The sequence below is a fragment of the Populus nigra genome, chromosome 7 (genome assembly GCF_951802175.1).
Source record: "Populus nigra chromosome 7, ddPopNigr1.1, whole genome shotgun sequence".
NCBI lineage: Eukaryota > Viridiplantae > Streptophyta > Magnoliopsida > Malpighiales > Salicaceae > Populus > Populus nigra.
Window position 1 is genome coordinate 21,793,577 of NC_084858.1, and position 25,749 is coordinate 21,819,325.

The following is a 25,749-nucleotide window of genomic DNA, read 5'->3' on the forward strand; positions in this document are numbered from 1 at the left end:
TTGTATGATGTCATATTTTAGAAATATCTGCTATTTTTAATTTTAAAATCATATAATACAATATCCATACTGATGAAGGGAAGCTCAACTCTTACGCACCGGCCTAACTAGTAATTAAGCAGATCAAGAAAGATATTAATGGTCAGCAAGAAAATCTTGGTTGTTGTTTCTGGATTAAACACTAATGAGCGATATATATATGGAATCAAATGAAGTACTTAGAGTCCTATTGGCTAAGCGTCCGTGGCTGTGTTTTAACTGCAACAGTGACAACATAGTATTTAGTTATGAAATTAGTCGTGATTTTTATACGTGGGCCATACCATTATTTGCGTTGAAAACGCTGTTTTGTTGAAGTAGAAATTACATGCTTCTATCGCATTCTTGCCTCTCTGCTGCATGCCTTTGCACATCATGCTAATTAATTAGCATGAACAGTGCAGCATGCTACACTATTCTGACCGAACCGGTTCCGGTCCAAAACGCAAAAATATATTGAAACGGGTTCGATCCAGTAAAATAAAAAATAAAAATTATTTTTTAATATTTTAATTGTGTTTTATTCAAAAAAATAGTGTTTAACAATATTCAATGAAACTACATAAATTAGACAAAGATCGCTTGATGACGTAACATTTGTAGAATTTGATCGCAATCTCAATTTTGTTCTTGATTATATTTTACCTAATGTTGTTGCGCGCTTGAGAAACCAAAAAAACTATAGTCCTTATCAGATGTATGAACGTTATGGAATTGTAGATATTTTAATGGAACAATAAAAAATATTTTACATAAAGTATTATTTATTTTATGATGTAATAGCAATAATTAAATCTACAATATTTAAATTAAAAACCATCAATATTAATATATATATATTTTAAATTATTTTATAATCTCAATTTCAAAAGCATTCTTAACCAAACACATTAAACTACTTTTTGTTCAACCTCAATTTCAACCACAGTTTTAACCAAACACTTATTTTCTCAAATCAACCTCAACTAAAAGTACTTTCTATAAAACAACTTTTTTCAAACCACAACCACAACCAAGGTTGTTAAAATTGCGATTTTAACAAGGCACAAAAAACCGCACACAAACTCGGATCGTAAAAACGGATCGTAAAATCGTAAAATCATAAGGAATTTTAAAATACATTAAAAAAAAATTCATGCTTCAAATAAAAATTCATACATAGTTTAAGCACCTTAAAAAACATGCTTCAAATAAAAATTCATACATATTTCAAGCCTTCAAAAAAAAAATTCATACATAGAATATAATTCATGACTTACATTTTTCTTCTCCAAATAATTTATTTGTTGTTCACAAACTTTGTAGTGTTTTCCTCTCTGTCCCGTAAGCTCTGAAAAATAAACAAACCATTTTCAAAATAAGAACCCAGTTTTCTGTCAAACCATTCACAGTCACAAACTCACAGACTTTGTTTTCAAAATCCAAACACTGTTATCAAAACAAATGCACAGACTTATTTAACAGACTTTGATATCGAAACATTGTTATCAAAACAAATTCACAGATAAATTTAACAAAATAGAAATTCAATTAGCAAACCCATTCATAGACCCATTCATAAACAATTAGGAAACACTGTTATCACAAAATAAAAATTCAAGCAGTCGGTGAGAGACCCATTCATAGACTTGTTTTCGGTGAGCAACCCATTCACAGACCCATCAATTCATAAAAATTCAAACAGTTATGTAAAGACTGGGATTCAGTGAGAGACCCATGACATAAGGGACATGGACATGTCTGCAATTTGACAAATAAATTACTCTAGACTCTAAATCATGATGCTATTTACAGAAGATGCAAAAAGATAAATAGAATAACTTACTATGGCTGGTGGAGACTAGTCACTGGAGAGCCGCCACTGTTGTTGTTTGAAATCTAGATCTCACGGTGGCTGGTGAAAAAGGCGGTTGTTGCCTGTTGGTGGTGGACCGATGGTTGATTGCTGGAACTTGGATTACTGAGAGAAGGAGAACAAGGATTTAGTAACTTAGGGATTTTGATTTTTTCTGGTTCTGTGTTGTTAACTTGTGTGAAAGACTGAAAAAAGATGAAGATCATGGTTTTGTTCTGCGTGTGAGTCACACGGTGTGACTGTGTGTACTGTGTAATAGTCCATAGGCCAATACTTGCTTGACACGTGGAGCTGGAGGGAACAGTGGCGCAACATTTTTTTTGTTTTGGTACAAACATGTAAAATCATGTTTTTGCGCGATTTCACCCGATTTTAACTGATTTTGAACCTACTTTACCTATTTTCGAGTTTTGTGAACGATTTAGCACGTTTAGCCCATATTGTACGATTTTACGAGTTGAATCACGATTTTAACAACCTTGACCACAACAGCTAGCACAATACCAAACACACTTTTAAAGCTTCTGAGGGTCTGTATTCGAGGCTTTGTTACATGATAATGTTGACAATGGCAGAGATTTTTGTTTTCTTTAATTGAACTTGGAAAATTGTTAAGTACGGATCGTATCCTTACTATATATTAATTAATAACCTTCCTAAGCACGTTGCAATTAACTAAATGATACAGCGATTTGAATATTGATAAGTATATTGATAAGTTGTTCTGAGTAGTGAACCACATTTAATGCACCCTATCAGAAAATCGATGAAAACCAATAGAATTATTGACGGAAGTTTTTTGTCGGTAATTTTTACTGACAGATATAATTCCATCTTTAATTTTGTCGGTTTATACCAACAGACCTTTGCTGTCGGTAATAACGACGACATAGATTCTATCGACAATGCGGTCAGTATATACTGACGAAATTATTCCGTTGGTATATAACGACCGAATGACATATGAAATATATAGAATTTTGAAAAGGAGAAACAATGTGATGACATCGAATTTTTTCAGAAGATTTTACTGACGGAATGACTTGGGAATTCAAACTAGGATCTCCGTACAGTGACGTGACCCATTCAATGTCAAAATTACTAACGGGACGTTGCCGTCAGTGATTCCATCGGTAAAAGCCAATATATACACACTCTGCCGACTCTCTCCTCCTCTATTTTTCCTTCTTCTTCCCCATCCCAACTCTCCCCTCCCAAACTGCAACCAACCACCCATCCCAACTCTCCCCCTCTTCTCAACACAAGCACTCAAGTTTCTTATACTTTTATACGTGGTCACAACATCCGTTCTTCAATTAATTTATTGTGGATTTTATTATTTTTTGTAAGTAAATCTATCCTTTTTAGTTTTAACATTTAAATGTCAATTTTATTATTATTTTTAGTATATGTATTTTGTTAATGTATGTACTTTTTTATTGTTATTTGTCAAAGAAACTTGTAGTATGAATGTATAATTTTGTAGTTGTTATAGTTTGTTTTAGATTTTGTCAAATTGTATTTGTTTGTAAATTGTTGACACTTTGTTTGAATTACACCGAATTAGATGTGTTGTGTTGAAATAAATAATAGCTTGTTTAACGAGTTTGTTTTAATTTTTATCAATTCTATTGTAGAGTTGTGATTTCTGTAAATTTATATATGTTTAAATTTGTATGGATATTGATAATTGATAATGAATATTTAACATAAGTGTTTTTTTAGTTTGTTGGATAATGTCGGGGCAAACCAATATTTTTACAAATTTATTTATGTAACATAGTTAATTAATGCATGTTGTCACCGTAATTTTATAAAGGTTCGATAGAAGTCATGGATGATCGTTCATGGATGTATCGAGACTCACCCTAAGAATTGTGGAGGATGAATTATTGTAATAGGGTTCAGGATTTTATTAATTTCACAACATCTACTCCAAGGAATTTTACTGATGGCGGTATTAAGTGTCCGTGCAGGAAGTGTAAAAATAAAAAGTTTCTGCATCAAGATATTGTAACAATGCATCTTTTAACCAAAGGGTTCTTGGAGGATTACCTGTGTTGGTATACACACGGAGAACTATTTATTCCTAATAAGAGCATGGTAGAAAGGGTGGTTGGGTCAACTTCTAATGCTAGCAACGTGTACAAAGTTGTAAATGACAATAGTAATCCTTACAGGAATATGGTTATGGATGCAATGAGAATGAATGAAGGTAATGTCAGTCAATATCCAATCATAGATGAAGAACCTAATGCAAATGCAACAAGGTTTTTTGATCTGTTGAAAGATTATGACGAACCATTATGGGATGGCTGTACGAACTACAGTAAATTATAGGTTGTAGCACAGGTGTTCACAATCAAGTAAGATCATGGGTTGAGTGAGGCTGGTTATGACAAAATTATCCAATGAGCGAGAAGCATTTTACCTGAATGGAATAGGCTGAAAGAGAACTTCTATACTATAAAGCCCATGATGAAACCCCTCAGTTTATGATACCAGAAAATTAACATGTGCCCTAACTTCTGCATGTTATACTACCTTGAAAATGTTGAGCTGACTAAGTGAATGAATGTGGGCATTCCCGCTACAAACCCAGACTTGGCAGGGGAAAGACTCTCGTGGCATATAAAAAACTTAGATACTTCCTAATCATATATAGATTGCAAAGGTTATTCATGTCACCAAGGATTGCTGGGCACATGACATGGCACTAATCACATAATATGGTTGACGGAGTGATGGTGCATCTTTCTGACGACGAAGCATGAAAACACTTTAATAGTATGCATCCTCACTTTTCAGCTAAATCAAGGAACGTACATCTTGAGTTTTGTACAGACAGATTCAACCAATTCAGGTCATTTGCTGCTTCTTATTCTTATTAGCCGGTCATACTTATGTTTTATAACTTGCTACCAGGGATGTGTATGAGGTTAGAGTTCATGTTTTTATCTATGGTTATACCAGGTCTGAGCAGTCGAGGCTGGAATATAGATGTTTGTCTTCTACCGTTGATTGATGAGTTGACGTAGTTGTGGTCCTCTAAAGTTTTGACTTATAATACCTCGAGGAAACAAAATTTTTTTATGAGAACGACTTTGATGTGGACTATCAATGATTTCCCAGCTTATTGAATGGTTTATGGTTGGAGCACGCATGGAAAATCAGCATGTTCATACTGTATGGAAAACAGTAACGCATTCACGTTAACAAACGGAGGTAAAACTTCTTTTTCTTTTATTGTCACTGTTGTTTCTTGCCATCGAATCACAGGTACAGAAGAACAGAAAGGATTTCTTTGTTGTCAGAGTTGAAAATGATGTTGCACTCCTGCTTCTTTCTGGTGAAGAATTGCATGATGTTGTATTAGAGTACGATGACATTGTGTTTGGTTTCCAATCAGGTAAGCAGAAGTTTCCTGGTTTTGGTTTGACCCATAATTGGGTAAATCGAAGTATCTTTTGGGAGCTTTCTTATTGGAAGACCAATCTTCTTCGCCATAACCTTGACATCATGCACATTAAAAAAAACATGTTTGAGAACATTTTCAACAACGTTATGGATGTGAAGGGGAAGATAAAGGACAACATCAAGGCTAAATTGGATTTAACGTTGTTCTATAACCATAAAAATATGGAGTTGGTTTGTGATGGGTCACGGGTTGCAAAACCAAGAGCAAGCTTTATTTTAGAGAAAAATGCACAACTACTAGTCTACAAATGGCTTAAGAGTCTGTGTTTTCCCGATGGATATGTCTTGAACATATCAAGACTGATTAATATGGAGGATTGCAGATTATATGGAATGAAGAGTCATGATTGCCACGTGTTTATGAAAGACTCATTTCATTAGCTTTTTGTGATTTGTTGCCAAAGAGATATATGCTCCAGAAAATTAAATATTGATCACATTGAAAGGCTTGAAACGAATATCTTCGAGACAATATACAAACTTAGATGATATTCCCTCTGTCGCACATATGCGGCATCGCGGCGAATATGTTCCACTTTAAATCTAAAATGTATGTATCTATCTAGCAAATATAGGGAGACAAGAAATTCTTGTCTTTTATCAGTGAAAAATGGAATGGTAGTCGCCACCTAGTTTTTTGGTCACTAGGAATCCTAACTGGTCTCAGAGATCAGGTACGGGGACTGGTTGCGTAAAGGGAAGGTATTAGCACCCCAATACGCCTTACCTAAGGTAAGTTGCATTGTTTGATTGTCTGATAAAAAGCTAAGGTGTTATTTAACTATTGGTTTGTCTATGGTTCAAGAAAAGTCATCCTCAATAAGAAGGTCCTTATCTTATCGGGTAAAATCCTAACTGTTCTAACATCTATACAAAAAAACTATATTTTTAATATCAGGAATATGTTTTACATATAAATTTGTAATCCCAGATACTAAAGAAGATAAAAATATATTTTTAGAATTTTTAAAATATTGGTCAAGTTCTCATGGCTCTAACAAACTTGTTATTAAAGCCAAAGTGCATGCTAAAACCTTTTTGAATGTTTTTATTTTATGCGTAAAAAGGACAATATGATTTTTTTTTATCTTTGAGAGACTTGACCGTATGCATGAAAACAAAATATATTTTTTTGGTTTTACAATTTTTTTTGCAATGTTTTGACGAAAACCATGTATCGTAATATTGGATTTGTATCTTTACGGTATAAAAATACAAACCAATATTACACAAAATAGATAGAAAAATACACGAGAAAAACACCAATTTTTTAGAAAAGATTTTTGGAATTTATTTATTTTTTAAATGAACAGTAGATTACTCTCCACTATTCACGCAACGTGAACAGTGGAGACTATCGAGGAAGAAGAAGAAGAAGAAGAAGAAGAAAAGGAAGGGGAAGAGGCTGACCTGCGACGAAAACTTGGCTGCGACGAGGAGGCTCTGCCGGTGGCTCAACGAGCTTCGGTGGAAGGAATGGTGGGCGGTGTCGGTTGCTGGTGAAGGAAGAAGAAAAGTTGCAGAGGAGAGAGGCTCGGCGACACTCTTACTATATGAGGTCTTCTGGCGGTTGCTTGTGATGGAGATGGAGGTTTTCAAGCCGGTGGCAACGATGTTGGCGGCTGAACGCCGTGGTGGAGAGAGAGAGAGAGACGCAGGTTCTGTTGGCGCAGGAACCGGGTTAGGGAGGCTAGTTTTTTTGCTGTCTTTGGACCCAAATTTCTCCCCCCTTGAAGCATGAAAATCACATCTATTTATAGTTGGTGGAAGAGGAACACTTTGTCTCTTCTAGTGCCAAATTTCAGCCCTTGGTTCGACTCGAAAACACTCTAACCACTGATTCAAAGAAGCAATGATGAACTGCCAGTTTTGTGCAGGAAAATGGCTGGTCGGGTTGGCCACTTTGGGGCGGTGCCGCCACATCTACAGCCTCGATCAGCCAAAACTATTTATATTAGGGTGTAGTCAGGTGTCAGGGTATCATTTTAGTGCAAGTTTCATTTAATTTGGGGAAGAAATGAGGCGTCAAATGCCTTGGGAAGGAGGTTCATCGGGCAGTCTCTCTGAAGAAGATGATGAATAGTAAATTTCTGCCAATTACAATTTAGTCCCTTAATTTGTGATTTATCTCTAATTACACCCCTGATTGGCCTCAAAATTTCAATTTTGTTTAATTTCACCCTTGACAAACTTCAATTCGAACCCTATATTTCCGCACCTTTTCCAGTTTCCTTGGTTTTGGATTTATTCAATTAAGTCTCTAATTAGCCATCAAACTTCAATATTTATGCAATTAAGCCCCTGATCTGACCAAATCAACTCTTAAAAATTATAATTTGACCCTAAAACTTTAATTTCTTCCAATTAAAGCCCAAATTGAGTTAAAAAGCAATTTTTCTTGTAATCAAACCCTCTATAAATTCAATTAAACTTTCAATAAAATCCAATTGAGCACATAAACATCTAATTTTGGACTTTTCTCCTCAAATTGAATTTTCTTTTCATACAAGGCTCTCATCATTCAAGCATATACTATCAAAATTTCACTCTTTGTATTTTTTAACCTCCTTAATCAATTGTTCTGACCATTTGCCGCGCGCTCCTGCCTTCTACTGCTATTATTATTTTTTCAATTTCTTCCGACTATATATTTATATATTTTTTTTTGTGCGGGGATCCAAAAATGGGTTACAACACCCTCCATCATTTTTTGACTCAATCGAGCATCTACCTATACACGTACCGTATGAGGTAAAAGTTGGAGGACTGGTCCAGTATAGATGGATGTATCCATTCGAGAGGTTAGATATTACAGTTGCAATGTAATTCATAATCAAAAGTTTTTTCATTGTTTTTTTAATTAATAATTTTTATTTAATTTTATATATGTAGGTACTTGTTCAATCTTAAAAAAAGGGTTAAGAACAAGGCACATGTTGAGACTTCAATATGTGAGATTTTTGGTGTATTTTTTTGTTTTGTTGTTTTTTTTTAATGGTTGATCTCCCTTTTTTATTTTATTGTGTGAGATAATTATTTTTTTAGGTGAAATTTTTATTTTTTTCTCCAATTGCTTGGTCTAACAAACAATCTAAATTCACTTTAGTCCGTTGTTTTTTTCTTTTCATTTTGGTCCTTTTGTCCAAATATTTTTTTTTTGTATTTTGATTTGATTTTTTTTTTAAAAATCAAACACTAACTCAATAAGAAAAACCAATGATTTTGAAAATAATATGTTAAAAGTTGAACACATTAAAGAAAAAAATTAAAATTTGAATCTTTTTGGAACGACGCATAAAATAATACAAATACATCAAGAACATATTTTTTTTATTTTTTATATATGTTGAAAATATTTAGAAAAAAATATGGAGGCAAAAATTGGATAACAATATTCATCCATCCTCAAATATAAATTTCCTTATTTTTCACTTTATTTTTGGAGCATGTCTCGTCTTTGGTTGATCAAAATATGTCATATATATATATTCCTGATCAATTCTGTTGCTTTGCTTCCATAGGATGCAAGACTTTAAAATAAGAGCAGCTTGTACATGCAGATATATTGGAATTTCGGGGCACCATCAGTTTTCAATTCTATCAATTCTAGATATTTTAGATGCCTGAATTTAGACCACTAATGGTTACATAATTTTCTTCGTTTCTCATTAATCACATCATTTTCTACTTTTTAGTATGTCGAAGGTTGTTCGTCAATTTCTTCATGCACTGAACATACAGCGCTGTGGTTCATGACTAATATTGGTTAATCACGTGTTAGAAACGGAACCAGACTTTTGTTAGACTTTTACTTATTTGACATTACATTATCGTCAACAAATAACATTCAGTTGTTGTCTTGTTGATACTATAAGAGACCATCGGATATTATAGGAGAAGTGTTTGTTTCTTTCAATAAGAACATGGCTAAACAGGAGAGAAAAAATAACCAAAAATATACGGAAAAATCACAAAACAAAACATGATTAATTGGCTTCTCTATATTAAGTCCATAAAAGCAGAGAAATGAAGCAAAAATAAAATACTTGAAACTGCCTAAACATATTAAAAACTATATTTTCTAAAAAATGCAATTTGGTAGTTTTCTAAGGGGTATTTATTAAATGGATCAATGGACCTTCTTTCGGTAAATTTTAAAGCCAATCGACCAAACTTTGAAGTTCAAAAGAAAAACAATCGATTGCCACAATCAAAGCGCACAAAAAGGTGATTTTGCCTGTTTTGTATCCTGTTTTCCACAGTGAACTACAGTTGAAAGCTTCTCTAAATATGTATTTTGACGGATTCCCACCCATATTAGTGAAACTATCTTCTGTTTTTCTTTGTGGACCTATAGACTAAGACAACATTGTCTGTCATCTACTTTCCAATAACTAGTTCTAGAATATTACTTGCATAGGACAAAGTTTTTCTTTCTGTAGGTTTACTAAATTGTCATGCATGTACCCAGCCCGAAGTTCACATGCTAGTGAAATCCACAATAATCTTTAAAGTAAAAGGAAAAAAAAAAAAAACCTCCACGTTGTTGACCACCAAGTTTTCGAAAGATCATTAGTAATTTCAGTGCATGTTCCCAATCCAAATTCTAGATATAACAATATGTCAACGCCACAGACTGAGGTTTATAAATTTCCATAATTTGATCAGTATGAATGACTTGTATCTATCCATCCCCCATATCACCATCCCAATAAAAATCTTCAAATTAACCATTTAGAACGCATATACCTTCTTAACTATACATTGTTCTCAGCCACTCTCTAAACATGGAGGTGATGGCCAAATTGCTATCCGAAAGTGACACGAATAATAAGCGATTCGAATTCCCGACTGAGAGCTTGGGGGCTTTCCCTATGCCTGCCGGTCAAAATTCAGTTCATTTCGTTGCATTTGACATGTTAGACCAACCGTGGAGACTGAAGATCTCTGTACGCAAGAAAGGTAAGTATCTAAAACCTTGGATATGTGGTCAATGGAGGCGCTATGTTCTTCAGAAAAAGCTCAGGCCAGGAGATAGAGTTACCTTGATTATGCATGTGCAAGAGAATGGTGTAAGAAATTATCGTATCATAGCTGAAAGGAAGCATTTCGGTTTCTGGTATTCCATTGATCACTAGTTTACTGCACAGGCAAGGTTGGGATATCTTCTGGAGCAAGTGTGGAAGCATTCTTGTAGAAAAGTGAAGAGATGAAATATATGGGACGCTGAAATGGACTCATAAGTATATAATGAGCTTAAAAGAGTTTTTCTTTCTCTAGCTTAAGCAATTTTTAACTCAATCATCTATGTTCTGCACTTTTCTTTTGTATATGAGATTATATGTTTTTAATTAATTTCTAGTTTGCCATTAACTTACTGGCACTAGCTTTAATAATAAATTCACTCGGCTATTATAAAAGAAAAAAAATTAATTATGGTCAAAGTAAAAGTATCTCTAGTCATAAGCAACTATGTATAAATATTTAATTTTATTAAAATATATAATTACATATAAAATATAATTTGTATATAAAAATAAAATAATTATCTAATTCTTTTCTTGAATTTAATTTATAATGATTTGATTTATTTATAAATAAGTAAAGTTTTTTTATATATAAAAAAATGCAAATTTAAATTGCCTAGTTGTCAAGTACAGGACTGATCACTTGTCCTTAACTATGTTGATGAGCCGTTTACCTCATCACCTTCTCTCTTTCTCTCTTGTCCAATACTAACTTAACTGAAAGTCCAAAACTCCAAAATAAATCCATTCTGAAAAGTTAAATTGCCTAGCTGTCTGCTTCCAGATGAGCTGTGCAGTTATTTGATGATTGCTTAGAATTGCAGAAGCTGAGTACTCTGAATGAATGCGATTGAGGAGGTGCAAGTTTGTTAGTGATTTAGTAATCTATTTTGTAAGAGTTTTTTATAAAATTATAATTACATATTTTTTTTCTTTTAATTTGTAATTATAACTATAATTTTGTAATGTGATTATAATGATATGATTTGATTGGAAGCCCCACCAATAGATATTTTTGCGTTTCTTTATAAAAAAATCTCTTCCTTCGTGTTACCATCATGAAATTTGACTGCTTGCTATGTATATTTGGTTGAACATTGTACCTTTTGGGCCTCGGTTATAGTACTACGGAGATGGGAATTTATTAAAAGGTTTCAGTTATGTATGTTCATTGCATGTGATTGAAAGCTTCTTTAATTTGTGGCAGAGGATACAAATTCAGTAGCAGTGTTTGGTTCCTTAAAGATTTTGCGCTACAATGTTTGGTTCCGAGCAAACCTGGAGATGCATAGGAGGATGGAAGCACTTGGTGAACTTATTCAACTACATTCACCAGATGTCATTTGTTTACAGGTTTTTCTTGTTCCCTACTCTTGAAATTGGATCTCCCTGTGTTGACTTTCATCTTAATTATTGCCATTTTTTCTCCTGCAGGAGGTTAGTCCAGATATATATGACATATTTCAGCAATCCAGCTGGTGGAAAGCATATCAATGCTCTGTTTCTTCTGAAATAGCAAGTTCAAGAAGATACTTTTGCATGCAGGTATGGTTTTGATATGTGCTGGATGGTGATTCTGCTTGTTAGTATGCTTCTGGCTTACTTTACTTAGTGACAAAGTATGGATCCTGAGAATTCTCTTTGTTGTACACTCTCTCCCCCAAACTGGAGAATCATGGAAACATGGTTTTATGTTGGCTGTTAAATGAACTTCTGCAGGTTTTCCTTCTTTTGGTTGAGTGATAGTGTTTCATTTATTGGACCGGCCCTTGATTATCTTACTGATCACGGAATACGTTTGACCTATAACTAAATTTTAGCAGTTCCTTAAAGTCAGTGTCTTTGTAAAACATGGGACCAAATAATATCTTACCTGGATTTCATGTATTACATTGCCTTGTAGTTGTCAGCGATCCAACTTAAAGACTTGATATTGGCATTCATTTTTTTTCTAAATTAATTTTTTTTATTATTAATATTGCCCCCTTGTTTGCAGTTAAGAAAACTACCAGTAAAATCTTTCAGCACTAAACCCTTTATGAATTCAATAATGAGGAGAGAACTTTGCATTGCTGAGCTTGAAGTTCCAGGAAAAAAGTCATTAGTTGTTGCCACTAGCCATCTAGAGAGTCCTTGTCCAGCACCTCCAAAATGGGATCGGATGTTCAGCAAGGAACGTGTGGATCAGGCAAAGGAGGCCATCAACCTTCTCAAGAAGAACTCAAATGTGATTTTTTGTGGTGACATGAACTGGGGCGATAAGTTGGATGGTCAGTTTCCTTGCCCTGATGGATGGGTTGATGCCTGGGTAGAGTTGAAGCCAGGGGACGATGGATGGACATATGATACCAAATCCAACCAAATGTTGTCCGGCAATTTTCCATTGCAAAAGAGACTGGATCGATTCATATGCAGTCTGCGTGATTTCAAGATCAGTAAAATTGACATGGTTGGTAAGGAGGCAATACCTGGGTTATCATATATCAAGGAGAAGAAAGTGAGAAGAGAGGTAAAGATGTTGGAGCTTCCTGTCTTGCCTAGTGATCATTATGGTGTGCTTTTAACAATATCAGGTCTGTAAAGTCAAGTGACGATTTTAGCTGGATGATAAGGATTGCATGTATTGGACGTTATGGATCGAAATGATATGAACTGTTTCTTGTTACTGCAACGTTAACTACATTGTCATCCCTAGTATCAGTTTACGGATTGCCCAGAATTATCTTATTCAGTGAGTATTGAAAGCTGAACTCAGTATGTAAATGAATCAATGTACAGAAAACTTGTATAAATGAAATAAAAATTGTAGCCTTTGATTGAGCAGCTCTCTCTTCCTCTCTCTCTCTGTCAATCATGCATGGGGCAGGACTTTTGTTTTTTCAGAAGCTGCTAGCTACTACTACGGTCCTTAATGATACTATCAAGGTGGAGTTTTCTTGCATTGAAGAAACAATGGCATGGTTTTGATTTTGGTTTCTTGATTATAAGTCAGCTGGTTCTGTCTTCTGAAGATTCTTGGTCTCTGCAGATTTATTCTAGTTCTCTTGTATGCCTATTAATAGGTGTTTTCATGCATTCTATTGCCTAAAAAAAAAAAACTCTTGTGCTATCACCTATGTTTGCGTCGAATAGAATTCAGTTAATTATGTCATTAGGACAGTGCTTCTTATTAATACAAGGTTGTTTTGCTCTACTTCTTTTATAAAGATTGAAGTCATATTAAACAAAATAGAGTTTTTCTATTGGAATTATGAATTTCTCGCTATTTTGTTGTGGATTTCCAGGCTCTTTGCTTATGCAGAAGAAATAGATATTCCAGTGTTCCAGAGATTATTGACTCATCTTGAATTGAGGGGGAACTGTGTGGATTTATCTTCCAGAGCACCACACGTATAGATTGCAGCTACAGAAATTGCCTCATCTTGACAGTCTTGATTTCCGAATGGTAAATGATATATATTTCCAAACCACTCAACTTATTAAATCTTTTATTTAATCTCGCCTGATTAGCACACAGAAAGAATGTCATATTCAGCACTTCAATCATAATGATTTGCAAAAGGCATAGCAGGACGAAGTGAGAAGAGGTGGATATTCCAAACAAAGCGCCATAGATTAGAGGCAGCGGCACAACAATTATCCACCACAAAGTACCATTTTAGCAATTGACTAAGAGCAGAAGAGCTCGAATGGATTATTGAACTATCAATAATAGTGCTATGAATTTAGTTAGATCACTGAAACTATCTCAGCATTCTAATCTTGTATCAGTACTCGAGGTAGAACTGAATCACTTACAGGCACAAGTACTCCTCTTGGCCTTTGACTCGGTGACATGGCCATTGAGAGTCTGAATCGAACTACTGAGATGTTGAGAGCACTGTAATTGGAAGTAGTAGACATATATTTATACTCTTATTTTGGAATTGGGCGGACAAAGTAAACCCCAAATATCATGGCTAGCTGAAAATTGAGAGAGAAATTCGGAATGAATCAATTTCCTGAGCAAAATAAAACTTGTTCTCCTTGGCAAGAATATAATCGACAACTTTGTTTAAGAGTATTCTTCCTCCTTTATATTGGGCTGAATGCTCTGATTTTCTAAATTTCTTTCTTGATTTTTCTCCTTTTCAGCAAAATAGCCCCAACCTTTTCTTTCATTTTTTCTTTTTAACTCCAGTTATGATGCATGTAAAATAGGGTGTTTATTTTCACTACACCTTTTGCTTTTAAAGACACAAACAATATGTTTGATTAATGTTAAAATTTAATTTACTGTTTGTGGAATTTAGTTATATTTACATTGAAAACACAGGTTTGTCAAAAGCAGCTTCAGGCTGCTTCTCCCCTTCTCCTGTGATCTTGATAGTGGAGAGTGAACAGTATTTATAGTCGGACCAGGTTTACTTCCAAAATAAAAGTATAAATATATATGTCTACTACTTCCAATTACAGTGCTCTATTAATTTGCGGTTTGAGATATTTTTAGGATAAGCATGAACGTGATTCATTGTATATAGACACTCTACTTTCCAGACACTTTACTCATTAAAACGAGCATTCTCCTCACAAATTAAGGATATGTCTCCACCCGTAAGCCATTAATTTGTCACGCATGAGCTTCAAACAGTGTCCCCGAAGAAGAAGATTGATAAATTAGCTAGCATGAACTTTGAATGAATACAAATTTGATAAATCAATTTAAATTAAGTGACATAATGATATCTATATCAAAGTACACCAGGCGGCTATACCTGAAAAAAGGAGAGATCCTAATTTGTGAGGAGAATCTCGTTTTAACCTGCTAGCTACTGTTTTCAAATAAATTCAGCATGCATTTGAGAACAAAAGAGCAATTAATAGAAATGAGTTTGAAAAGAACAACAACCAGATATATAAAGGATTAGAAGATTGCCAAATTTTCCAATAAAAAAGATATTGTAGATCAGGCAATGACGATTGAAAAGCATTTATGATGAATCAGATTTGCACAAATTAAGGATTTATGATGCCAAAATGTGGTGGGGTTAAGCTTTGAGAAAGGTGTTTTGGATGTTAGTGTCTAGCTAACTTATAACTCTAATTTTGTTATTTGTTTTAGTCATATTTTGTGTGATGATCATATTTTGGGTCTTAGGTTTACGTATTAAAGTCATGTTATGCTACGTGCCCACATTTGAATTAAGAAACGTATCAAATAGTTTCCACTTACTTACTTCTAAGGTAGCGAGGAAAAGAATATCAATTCAATTCTTCTATCAATTCAGTGATTCTCTGATCTAAAATCTAACCCAATCCAGGTTTATTGTTGAACCAAGTTTTTTTTTTTTGATATTTAAAAAAACAAAGAAAAATATTAATGTTTGTTTCAATAAAAAAAAGAAAAATTGAATACGTCATATTTTAAGTTAGATTCCACCATTTAATTACTGCTAGCTACATGATTCATGCTCCATCATCATGAGTTAAATATTTTTGTTTTTCATAAAAATTATATATGCAAGTTTTTTCAAAGTATTTTTATAGTTCAAAAAATATAATAAATTAAAAAGTTTATGTTCATATGTAATTAAATAAATTAAAAGTTATGTACACTAATAAATAAATAATTAATTATTAATGACATTTAAAAAGAAAATTTAAGAGAAACCAAGAGAAAAATGTAAATAAATATATTGGCAGATTAAATAAATCAAATAACCAAGCATACCATCTGCTTTAAACCAAACATGTACTATGGCAGATTTGTTACAGATCCAAATAAACAAGAAAACCAAACTCCAAAAAACAAATTAAATCAATCAAAAGGATAACCACCCAAACTTCAACCTGGAAAATTGAGAAACTTCGTAACACATCATCAAATGAACAACTGAATCCATGGCATCTCTTCTTTTACTTTAGGGTGTTGCTTTCATGTCGGGGACGCCTCTCATTACTCATCATAATTTATTCTCCTTCATCATCCATATAGAGAACTTATTTTAATTGTTGTTGTTAAAAGAAAAAAACTTCGTCACCGTTTATTCCGTGGTTATTTGAAAATTATTTTTTAATTTTTTATATGTTTGTTTATTATTAAAAAAATTATTTTATAAAAAAACATTTTTTAATATAAAAAAATATAGCTTGGCTTTCAACAAATAACTTTTCTTTTATTTTAGGTAAAAAATACATTTCAAAAGTTACAAGAAATTAAAAATCATCTTGTTATAGGTTAATTATATCAAATTTGAATTTTTTAATTGCTATATATATTTTTTAAATTTTATTTTTATCTTTACAATTTAATTTAAATTTCTTTTATATGGATTACTCATTTCAGTTTAAAATTTAAATTTTTTTATAATAATATTATTGATGGTTCTACGAATAATCATGTATCAATTTGATATGCAGAATTTTTATGATAATTTGTTCATTAATATTGAATAAGATTAGAATATCCTTTTTTTTATGTTTTCATTATAAATTATTTATATAATTTTTCAAATTTATTATTTTTGTTTTTTATGCAATTATAGAGAGATAGTTGAATTATAATTTTTTTTTTAAGTTTTATTCAATCACTTTTATATGCGTGTTTATTTTTATTATTATTTAATTAAATAAAAAAATTATTTCTAAAATCCCAATCAAATTTATATGTTGAGGATCAATTATTTTAATCAACATCTATCTTATAGTTTTTAAATTTAATTATTTTTACATCGAAAATCAACGCATCAAACAATAATTGTCTGACTTGACATCCAGAAGGCTGTATCTTTTTTATTTTGTTTTTAGCGCAAACAAAAAAACTCAGCCAAAACTTCAGGAAAAAGGTTGCCACAGGAGAAGGTGAGAGAGAGAGAGATTCAATGGCTTGCAGGCAGATCTCTTACAGATCCAAAGGAACAAGGAAAGTACCAAACTACCAAAAAAATAAAATTAAATATATCAAATAAACAAGCATACCATAGCTTCAAAATTTCTTAACAGCACATTAAATATATAAATAAGTGATTTAAACGGGAAATAACTGTCTATTAAAAGGCTTCGTAGCTCGCGGGTAAACTAAATATCTGTCTAAAATAACATCCAATCGTTTTTCTTTTTGCCCTAGCTAGTGCGTGTTCAAGCCCTCCTTTAAAAGATCATTGAATTTATTTTTTCTGTAGAGGTATGAGGACCTTGATTGATTACGTAGAACTACAACCCAAGCATTATTAAATAACTAATCGATTAGGTGCTTCAGTCAACTTCCTAGTAAAGCTTACACGTACACATCACATCACAAAAAGCTTCAGCCAAATTTTCTCACAAGGAAAAAAAAAAAAGAGTAACCGTAAGTCGATACCAAAACCCTAATTAAGTTGTCTAAAAGGCATGCTACGCATTCTTGTATTCTGCATCTTTAACCCTCCTGGTATCTTGAGCGCCATCATCAATTGTTTTCTCCAGCATCTGAATATTAAGAACAGAAAAGAATCAATTAGTCAAAACTTTTATCTTTGTCAAATTCATGAAATTTATGCCTGTGATAATTCAAAGGCTCAATATCAACAGAGAGATTGGAGATCACAATCCACAATTCTATCAACTTATCTGAATATGCACCCAAATGGCTGAATTGATTTTTCTTACGACAAAATCTTTCAGTCAATTGTTTTACTTTTACACCATTTCGTATAAAAAAAAAGCGTCTGGTCAGAGTCTGTGTTAGTCGTTGTAGGAAAGAGATAGCTATGTAGGAATCAAGAGGTATATTTTTTTAGCACAAACAAAGAACTCAAGAAAATGCACTAAAAAATCAAATCATTAAGAGACTCAATTACTATAGCACAGAGTTTCCACCCTCATGGTATCTTTAGCCATCATCTATTGTCTTCTCCAGTATCCCAATAAACTCAAGAGAACAAAAGAGACTCCATTAGTCAAAGCTTTTATCATGGTCAAATCCATGAAATTCATGCTAATTCTAAAGCTGAACAAAGAGATCACAATCCACAAATCTAACAACTTATCAGACTTGACATCCAAAAACTGTATCTTTTTTATTTCTTTTTAGCACAAACCAAAAAAACTCAGCAAAAACTTCAGGAAAAACGTTGCCATAGGGGAGGGAGGGAGAGAGCGAGAGAGCGAGGGAGAGAGAGAGAGATTCAATGGCTGAGAGAACTGCTAGAGACCAAGAAAGGCTAGAAGTAGAGTAGACTCGAACACTGAGTAGAGTCAACTTATGTGAGTGTGTAACTATATTGATTAATAGTATCATACCGTCAAAGATTATATTAAAATAAACCCAAGACTAAACCAAACCCTAGTAGTTGAAGACTCTCTAGGGGATCTGAAACCAGATCGAAAGAAGCAAAGCATAAATGCCACAGCAAGAGTAAGGTGATCACCTCATAAGCCGAAACAATGGTCTACAAGGTGAGTTCCAAATCTGGTTCAACTTTGACGTGGTAGGTTTCTCCATTTTGAATATCTAGTTCCCTTGTTAGGATGATGACTTCATTAACTTTAAGGCCCTTCTCACGGACGTAGTTCAACCAGTCACCTCTGATGACGGGTTTCAGAGGGCCATGAGGCCGTCTAGAGAGCTCAAAGTTCCAAACTTTCCCGGTGGGATCTCTTGCTTGAAACCAAATAGCCGTTTGACCCTCGGCCAGTAATATCGGAAATGCCGAGTGTACTGTACGAGTGGGACAAAACAGACAAGATTTGATTTCTGTGGGAGTGAGTCCTTTACGTATAATCACGGTGGCCATGATAGAGCTAAATGGGTAGGGGAGAGTTAAGGATGATATGAGAGAGTTTGCTTTCGGTGAATTGTGAGTTAAGAGGGGAGACTGGAGAGTGCAAGCTAGCTGATCGTAGAGTAACGGAGTTAGAAGGTATGATCCAATTTATACATAAAAGAAAGAAGCAAAGAATGAATGCAAGAGTGGAGAGAGAGAGAGAGGTGTGCCGTGTGTGTGCGTGTCCCGCCAAATCCTTCAATCTTTCTCTCCTAATTTTAGAATTGGAGGAATGATCACATGCATGTCGCTTAAAAAGTGAGGTTTAAAAGTTAGAAAGAATGAATGCCTCTTTGCATATTATTCGCGCGTTCAATCTTTCTCTCCACCTCTATTTTCAGATATAAAACCTACTGAGTGTATGGACTAGACACTAAGGTGTGAGACAATCATTTACCAATTGAGCCACCATCATCATAATTATCCATATTTGTTTTTCATTAATTAATTAATTGTTGTGATGAATTTTCTCAGTAGTTACATGAATACTCTTAACATAGCCATGGCGCAGAGGTGCTGTAAATTGTCATGGGGGAAGAGTGGCTAGCTAGCGTGGTGGCTGCTGGCATTATAGTTGTCCGATAAGTTTGGGATATGAATTATTGGATTGTTAAATTAATTTCAATTTATAGGCGGCTAAGATGTTGTCTTAGGTTTTTTAAAGAAAATTTATGGATTTGAAACGGTCAATTAATTAATCCATCAGATCATTTAAGTTTAATTAAATCAATATTCAAAACAATTTAGAATAAAACTTAGCCCAATTCAAGCTTCTATGTGTGAAATCGGTTTTCTAACTATGTGCTGCTTTGAAAAACTGCAAGCAGCCTATAAATGATCAAAATTCAAAGCAATATCTATATAACATCTGGGTAATAAAGAGAGAAATCTTGTTCAAACAGCAATATATAATATTTCCTTGCATATTCATATGTAAATCGAAACCTATTTTTAGACGTTGCAATCCTTTCGCTTTCAGAACATGTTCAATGGAGATGCTATTTAGATATATAATATGATTTTTTTGAAAAGTATAAACATGGTTTTTTCGTATATACATTTTAAAAGTAAAAAAAATCATATTTGATAAACAATTATTTTAATAAATTTACATCACCTAGTTAATTTGATGGATCTAAAAATAATCTTATAATTCTTAATTAATTCAATATTAAATTATAAAAATAAAAAAATAATTTGTGTTAAATCGGATGAATTTGTCAAATTAATGACTTGAATAATGAGAACAGAATAATCCTATAAAAAGCAAATGAAAAAACATAAATTAAAAAAATTAAAGAAAAATATTAGTGAAAAAAAACTATATTTTAATTAATAGTATTTTGATATTCTTGCAAGAAATATAGGAATAATATTTTTATAAAAAATAGTAAAATGAGATTTTTTTTGGCCTTTTCCTTCAAGTAAAAACAAGTAAAGAAAATTTGATGTGTGTGTGTGTGTGTTTTCTTTGTATCCATATAGCACTGGTCGGAGTTGCTCTCAATAGTGACAGCATATTTTATAAGAAAAAAAATAAAGAAAGATAAGAAAGCAAAACCATATTTTATTTTTAGTAATAGAACTAAAAGTTTATTTAATATATTTATAATGAAAACATCAAGAAAAAAGATATTCTAATCTTATTCAATATATATTAATGAACAAATTATCATAAAAAATATGAATCTCAAATTGATACAATATGATTATTCATAGAACCATCAATAATATTATCATAAAAATATTCAAATCTTATTAAAAACAATGTCATAGTTTTTATATATAAAATTGATAACCATGGCAAAATTGAATAACAATTGACAAATCATGTTAATTAAGTTTTTTTTAGTGCATTTAAATATAAATCCAAAAAATATAAGCACTATTATAATAAGGCTTGTCTCTTTTAGGTTTTGTCAAATATTCCATGTTCCAATATAGTTGAAGTTTAACGTTTTTCTCCGACACAAAGTTATAATTGCCTCCTGTCATATATAGTGAACTTTTTCTTTTTCTTTCCGCGAAGAATTTAAGAGATTACATATTTTCTCAAGTCATTATCTGTGTCTTTAATGGATGCAAAGCTTCCAAAGCATGTGGACCAACTTAAGCACCAAGCTTGTTAATGTTTATATATATATATATATATATATATATATATATATATATAACCATGGCAAAATTGAATAATAATTGACAAATCATGTTAAGTTCGGAAAAACAAAAATACTCTTAATTAAATTTCAAAAAGTTCTTTGAAAATATCTGTTAGCTTATTTATAAGACGATAGCTCCTCCAAAGTTTGAAAAGTTCTAATTTTTTTTCCCTAAAAGTTTCAATTTTCTTAACATACCCTCGAATTAATCGTTGATTTATATGAAATATGCACTTTGTCATGTGATCAAGATTGTTTAACAATTATTTATTTGTCCACCCAGAACCTAGAGTACTGAACTAGGTTTTATATAGAACCGGGTGAAAGTTGATTAATCATCATCACAGAATTATGTTTTATAACTACTGATTTAATTTGTGCATTTAAGTTTTTTTTAACCACCATCACAACCACAATGGTAGCTGATCAACTGCATAATATAAAGCCAATTTTTCTCAAACCTAAAGCATTAATATGAAAAGAAAAAAAGAGCCCACCATGCATCAGCAATTCAGCATGCATGCATAAAATTAACAGTGGTCATTCATTCTCAAACAGTCATCAAGTACTTATATACTCTTGAGGCGAAAAAAAGGCGCTGGGACAAAAAATATTAATATTTTTTTAGTATTAATATTTTTAATGATAATAAATATAATAATTTTTGTACTCCAAATAATAATATTTTTTTATATTAATAGTTTGAACTGCAATAAAAATAAATATTATTACTTTTAGTTATAATAAAAATAAAAATATTTGTACTGTAAATAATAATATTTTTGATATTAATAATTTGAACTATAATAGAAATAGTAATATTTATAACACAAATAATAGTATTAATATTAATACCTTTAATTATAATAAAAATGATAATATTTATGGCATAAATTATAATAATACTAGTAATAATTTTTAACTTTATCTTTCGAATCAACTACATTGTTTTTCTTTGGTGGTAATAATATGTTGGCTCTGGACATGTCCACGCTTAACCTCAAGTTGGATTTTGACGTGTCCCCGCTCAACTCCATGTTGGACCTGGACGCGTCCACGCTCAACCCCACATTGGACTTGAACGCGACCATATCCACCTCCATGTTGGGCATGTACGCCTACACGCACAACCCACGGTGGGTCTGGACGCGACCGCTGCCAACTCCATGTTGGGTCTGGACGCGTCCAGGCCCATTCCCACAATGGGTCTAGACACGTCCCTGCCAAAAACCATGTTGACCCTGAACGCGTCCACGCCCATTCCCACGATAGGTCTGGATGCGTCCCCGCCCACCCCACAGTGGACATGACTGTAGCCAGCTCCACATTGGGGCTGGACACGTCCCCGCCCAGCCCAACATTGGGTCTGGGCGTGTCCCCGCCCAGCCCCACGTTGGGTCTCGGCGCGTCCCTGTCCAGCCCTACATTGGCCTCGTCACCTCCACGTCCAGCCCCGCTGTGGGTCTGGACGCGTCCTCGCCCATCCTCGCGGTGGGCCTGGACGTTTCTGCATCTAACCACATGTTGGATCTGGACACCCCCACACCCAACACCAAGTTGGTCTTGGTCGCATCCCCGCTCAATCTCATATTAGGTCTCGATGCGACCGCATCCAACTCTAGGTTGGGTCTGGACATATCCATGTCCAATCCATGTATACCCATGTTGACTGTTACTTTTACGGTAACTTTAAAAATTATGGTAAAAACTATCATAAATTTATAACTATTTTTTAATATTTTTTTCAAATCTTAACCGCAAACATAATACTCAATCAGTTTGCACCTTGGGTTTTGTATTTTACCTTTGACGTTTTGAGCACAGGTATCACCTTGGCTCCGCTCCTTTTAATTAGTTGTCAACTACACCCTCTCCTTCTCCAAAAACTTGTTCATACGCCCCATCATTGGCCAACCTCTTCTTCCTCCACAAAACCCTGTTTCTAGTTCACCATGAAGCATAAATAAGAAGAAAAGTAATTTCTTTACCTCGATAGAATTGCTAGGATGGATTTTTGTGTACAATGCAGGGAAGTAAAATATCATCGCTTTTATACTGGTGATAAAAGTTTGTGCTCACCATCTTGCAAGGTAATCTTGAAAGTTTGTGTTTATCCAGACCTCTAATTGCCATTTACCGGACATGTTTATAAATACGCTACATACCAAGTAGCTTAACATAGATGTTTTTTAAGAAAATACACGGCTTCATAGCATTTATGAACCCAAACATACATAATGAAGTGGATTCTTGTTCAATCTTATTTAGAGTCCATTTTATTAGAATTTTGTAAATTAATTTTAGTTATTTCTGTTTAGATTTATTTGTCTTGATATATTCGAAGAGAAATCGTATGTTTGGTTGAAATTATCTTTGATTTTTACTCTAACTATTGAATCAAAATCCTGTATTTCAAGTTACTGTCATAACTCACACTAAATGCAATTTTTTTCTTTATTTATTTACCTTCTACAAAATACACACATATTTATTTTTTTCTTTTATAATAATTTATTATTAAAGCTAGTGCCCGTAAGTTAATGGCAAACTAGAAATTAATTAAAAACATATAATCTCATATACAATAGAAAAGGGCAGAACATAGATGATTGAATTAAAAATATGCTTAAGCTAGAAAAAGAAAAACTCTATTAAGCTCATTATATACTTATAGTCTATTTCAGTGTCCCTTATATTTCATCTCTTCACCCAATTCACTTTTCTACAAGAATGCTTCCACACCTGCTCCAGAAGATATCCCTACCTTGCCTGTGCAGTAAACTAGTGATCAATGGAATACCAGAAAGCCGAAATGCTTCCTTTCAGCTATGACACGATAATTTCTTACACCATTCTCTTGCACATGCATAATCAAGCTTTTTCTGAAGAACATAGCGCCCCCATTGACCACATATCCAAGGTTTTAGATACTTACCTTTCTTGCGTACAGTACAGAGATATTCAGTCTCCACGGTTGGTCTAACACATCAAATGCAACGAAATGAACTGAATTTTGACACACACACACAAATAAAAGGGATTCATATCCAAAGGTAGTTAACAACTCATATCTTCTGCCTATGATTTGAGAAATTGAAGGAAAATCTAAAACTGCATTCAAGGAGGCACAGTTCAAGTAATAAAAAAGAAGTTTCAGGCTTCAGATGCCTGAAAACCAAAAATTAGATTTTACTGCTGCATTAACAAAACAAAACCTAAATTATTACTAAGCTGTTGTATTATGAGAACATCTGGCTGCTATTCCATTTTCCAAGAACCAATGGAAGTCGGACGGGAGGAGCAAATTTATAAAACCTGGTTTAGCCGATGACTCGATCCAAGGCATAAAAATCTTGTTAAACTGAAGCAAACAGCGTTGATCATGGGGTACCCCGAAGCAAGCAGTGCTCTCCGTAAAAACATAAAAAAGATAGTTCAATGTAAATCTCGATTGAATATAATTTAAAATCTATAAACATGTAAAATAAAATTCAAGATAAATATGTTTTTATTAATGTTGTCAAGGTGAAATGATTTTTCAGCCCTCTCATTCAAGTAAAATAACAAAATTCAAGAGGTATAAATATACTATAAAATATAAAATTCATAATTTCTCCATTCTGTTCAACATATACAGATAACATCATTTTCTCTCATATAAAAAACATTGATTACATATCAAAACATGAACAAACAACTTTGTTATTGTGAATTAGTGTTTTTTTGCATATTTATTCCACTCTTTCTACATAGTTATTGATTTAATCATTAGAAAATCTTTAAATTCATAAAAAACCTATTTTATAGGTAATAAGCTTTCAATATCAAGTCATCACCTTTCTTATTTATGGAGAATTGATCAAATAATAAGACACATGATTAAACTCGTTATCCAATCATCATAAAATCTTATTTCCATGCATCTTGGATTTTATAATGAAAATATTATTATGGTACATTTAAAAGAAATGAATTGCTTTAAAATGTTCACATCAAACTTAGAAAATCAAAGAAGAGTTGCCTTTTTTTTTCTTCAACAAGGCTACTTCCTTAATATTATAGCAAATTACTAGATAGGTTTCCGCCACCACGAATTACCTTTCGACGCATAAAAAAAGTTTCGCCGAAGCCGTCGTCAAACACATGCATGCATTAATGCTTTTTTCCAGCAGTAATAAGATTTTTTTCCATTTAAATCCAAAATGCATTCGCTTTTGTTTTTTAAATATTGAGATCCGTTAAATACAGACCTCAGGTCATGAACGTGACCTGACTCAATTACTTTGTTCTTTTATATTTTATTTAATAATATACACTTGCTAAAAAGTCAATGATTTTTTTAAAAGGAGCAAACATACTAATAGAGCAAGTTCGATGATTAAATACTAATAGAGCAAGTTCGATGATTT

At 33.0% G+C, this 25,749-nt stretch overlaps 1 protein-coding gene and 1 long non-coding RNA gene across 2 annotated transcripts; both read left to right on the top strand.

Moving 5' to 3' along the window:
• The first annotated feature begins 11,448 nt into the window (after nucleotides 1-11,448).
• LOC133698215 (uncharacterized) lies at nucleotides 11,449-12,128 on the top strand. Its single transcript, XR_009843033.1, has 2 exons — nucleotides 11,449-11,751; nucleotides 11,833-12,128. It is a non-coding gene; the product is annotated as an uncharacterized LOC133698215 (long non-coding RNA).
• Nucleotides 12,129-12,373: 245 nt separating this feature from the next.
• Nucleotides 12,374-13,218, top strand: LOC133700168 (uncharacterized; the record flags this gene model as incomplete). Its single annotated transcript, XM_062123714.1, has 1 exon — nucleotides 12,374-13,218. A coding segment is annotated over one exon (606 nt), but the record flags the coding sequence as incomplete, so codon positions are not given.
• Between the last annotated feature and the right edge of the window lie 12,531 nt (nucleotides 13,219-25,749).